The sequence below is a fragment of the Sinocyclocheilus rhinocerous genome, unplaced genomic scaffold, assembly GCF_001515625.1.
Source record: "Sinocyclocheilus rhinocerous isolate Xijiao unplaced genomic scaffold, SAMN03320098_v1.1 scaffold112, whole genome shotgun sequence".
In the NCBI taxonomy this organism is placed as follows: Eukaryota; Metazoa; Chordata; class Actinopteri; order Cypriniformes; family Cyprinidae; genus Sinocyclocheilus; species Sinocyclocheilus rhinocerous.
The window spans coordinates 17,493-21,116 of record NW_015644008.1 but is presented as its reverse complement, the minus strand read 5'-3'; the positions used below and the strand labels follow the sequence as shown (position 1 = coordinate 21,116).

Genomic DNA, 3,624 nt, shown 5'->3' with positions numbered 1-3,624 from the left:
AAAAGTCTCATGAACAAGCTTGTGCATGCTTCATTATTAAACATCTGCTGAATTAATCAACAATGACTTTTTACTAAAGTCATTTTTATTACCTACTTTGTTTTTAAAATGCGAAATGCTACATTGTGCTACTTTATTGTTTTTTTTGTTTTTTTTACAACTATTATATTAATTATTTTCACTGTGAACCCGCATGACTCTTATCACATTAGTAACATAAACAAATTGATAATCTTTGCTGGTGACAAAAAGTAAATTTTAATCTATTCAGATAATTGTTTTAGTTGCAGACGGATTTGTTCAGGATTGGGCATATCAGTGTTTTCTTGAGAACGTTTAATTATAAAATAAGCAGCAGTAATCTCTTCTGTTTATAACTGAAATGTCTAAATGCTTTCTGCTATGCAAAGTCAAATATTGCCTTCAGTTAGATAATGTAGATATGCCTCTTGTTTCGGTGATGTGGTGATAATTTTGCATTACAATGTTGACAAAGATAAAAGGCAGATATATGTTTTAAACATTTTTGGAGCCTCTGATTTGTCTGTATTTTTTAAGTCACATGAATAAATAGAACTGTACCACATGACATCAATGATGTCTGCGAGCTTAATGATGAACAGTAATTTGAAGCTTACCTGAACTTCAGCATAGACTGTATTACCTTCTACTACCTCGTCCAGGGCACCTATGAGGTTTAGAATTTACAGCAATATATTAACATCAAGATGTCAGATAATAAAGAATATTCATGGTATTTTATTAAATTAAATGTAGCTTGCAGCTTCGTAAGAACAGAAGATGTGTATATTGGCTGTTAATTCTAAACTGCTCTAAACTCAGTTTCATTATGTTGTGGAACTTATGCATCCGAAGGTTGAAACAATAGGTATAGTGTAAACCATTTCAGTTATAAATGAATATAACAATAACGATTACATTATTCTTTAGTAATCCATTGCATTCGTTTTGCTTTTGCTACTTATTCTGGATTTTCTTGAATGATAGTTTGCTATTCCTTGTTTTTTGGTACCAGCAAAGAACAAATATGCTTCTGTCCTCGTTGTAGTTATGTGCAAAACATTGACATTTAAACCTGAACAGGTTGTGTTGAGGTGAATATAGAATCTAAAAATTAAGCTCTAAACTGGAAAAACTAGAATGTATTGTAGTTAAAGATGAACAGTTGCTAGTTGCTTAATGAATAGTTGCTGTATGTCCTACTTTGTCTTGTTCTAAAAGCAAATTTAAAAAAAAGTTGTTCTTAAAGATCTTTACTAGTTGGTTACTAGATGTTTAACTGATCTGATCAGAGGATATTCAGTAGAGAGACGAGAACTATTAAAGGTGGGAGAACACAGTATTCTTCTATAGTATCAATTAGGGCTGAATGACTAATTGAAATTGAACCAAAATCGTGATTTGGCTTGATGCGATTATTTAATCGCAAAGGCTGTGATTTAAAAAAATTATCTGCACAGCGTCAGTAGTAAATGCTACTCGATCTCTGCAAGCGCTGTGAGTTTGAGTCGCTTATAACGTGCATCTGAAAAAGCAAAATGCACCAAACATCTTCCCAAACTTAATGAGAAGCATTTATAAATCTTTTGTCCAACAAAAGAGAACATTTAATAACATGATTTTACTCCACAACATCTGTCGAGTGTTTGAAATAACTTAATTTTCTGATCAGATGTAGCTTCTTCTCACAGAATGAGACAGAAAATATATTATATATTGTAATAAAGGCTATGTTGTTTAGCAATGGATTATAAATTTACTTTATTATAATGAAAATACCCAAGATGGCTTGAAGAACACAGATAAACCACATATTGTCACAGTTGTGTGTTTATTGTCTTCATGTTTAATCAGTTCAAGCGTTTCTATGGCTGTGTTTGAAATGGCACACTAGCTTACTGCTTACTGTTTACTGCCCAGTACACAGTGCATACTGCCTACTATTTTTTTTAAGAATAGTGTGTGAAACAGTATACAATATGCAACAAAATGTTTCAGAGTAGTATGCATGTTGTTGCATGACAACCACTGAACATTAATTCAGCACAGCTGTCGAGGCTGTTACCTTACAAATAAATGTGCTAACCATTATTTTTACAAAGGCTTGTTAATAAGTGTTCAGACTAGTAAACAATGCCATATTGCCCAATGGAACTCATTTCATAATTAATTAACTTTACAAATTGAACAGAACTGAATCAACACTGAGCTGTCTTTAACTGATCAATGATATTATTTTATTTTTGGCAGTTACACTAAGTGGAAAAAGTGATATATTCTAGTTACACTAAGTGCAAATAATGATAAATTCTGTTTACACTAAAATAGCAGTGTTTTCTTTAGCAATAGGCTAAGGCCCAATCCCAATTCTATTTTATACCCCTTCCCCTTCCCCTTCCCCTTCCCCTACCCCTCCGCCTACTCCTTCCCCTTGTCCCTTGAAACAGAGTGTCAAGGGGTAGGGGTGAAAAAATTCCCCTAAGAATTGGGACACTACTATGCCGTCACACGTCATCATACGTCGTCTAGCTCCTACAATACACACACCTATACTTGTGTGCATAGAGCCTTTAATTACCGTTCTATAGTAATGTGCTGCTTACTGACACACACACACACACACATATATATCGGAGATCGCAAGCCGGTTTACACTGAGATAATTCATACCCCTTCATTTGAAGTGTGGTCCCGAAAACTCTTCGTTTGAAGGGCTGTCTGGCCCTTCCCCTTACCCCTACCCCTCCGACCAAAAGAGAATCGAGACAGGAAAGGGGAAGGGCTAAGGGGTAGAATTGGGATTGGGTGACAGATATTTATACTTCAGTACTGTAGTACATTATAAAACAGTATGTAATAACATATTGAGAGTAAATGATCATTTATTAATATTATTAAATTATTGGGACATTAAAGCCCTACACTTATCGCTAACCATACCCAATGTCGTCTAGCTCCTACAATACACACACCTATACTTGTGTGCATAGAGCCTTTAATTACCGTTCTATAGTAATGTGCTGCTTACTGACACACACACACACACACATATATATCGGAGATCGCGCAGCTCACACATTCAGGAGAAAATAAACTTGTCAACGCTGCCCCATGACTTTTATTAATAACAGTTTAAATACTTAATTGCTACATTATATTTTCCAGCAACTAGAGGAAAAACGCTGTTTTTTAAGTAAACTCACTCTAAAAAGAGAAACGCACAGACGCTCATACACGCAACTTTCATCTCTTTCTCTCTCTCTCTCTCTCGAATTAGCAATATTTGAGAAAAGGGTTTAGCGATTTCTAATTATTGGGGGGACTAGCCCCCCTCAATGTCTATGGTGGTTATCGCCCTGATCAGACATGAAAATATGTTGTGGCACTATCGTGCAGTCTGTAATGATATGACGTTAGCAAATATTAGCGATTTTTTGCAAACATTTCTTTGAGTAACATGACCATAAATATGAACTCACGATTGAATGTAACATAAAACAAATGACTACTTTTCGTTAAAATCTTTATTAATGCCAAAAATGCTTACATTTATGTGTCTTTTTGTTCGCTCGGGCAGCCATGTTGCCCCTGAAGCCGGTTTAC

The 3,624-nt window shown here is 34.8% G+C and overlaps 1 protein-coding gene across 1 annotated transcript in view; it reads right to left on the bottom strand.

The window, feature by feature from the left end:
- Nucleotides 1-3,624, bottom strand: part of LOC107757811 (CD48 antigen-like) — a 22,153-nt gene that overhangs the window by 2,140 nt on the left and 16,389 nt on the right. Inside the window, exon 5 of the mRNA XM_016575395.1 lies at nucleotides 639-688. Coding sequence (XP_016430881.1) covers nucleotides 639-688 — 50 coding nt within the window. The remainder of the gene's footprint in view (nucleotides 1-638; nucleotides 689-3,624) is intronic.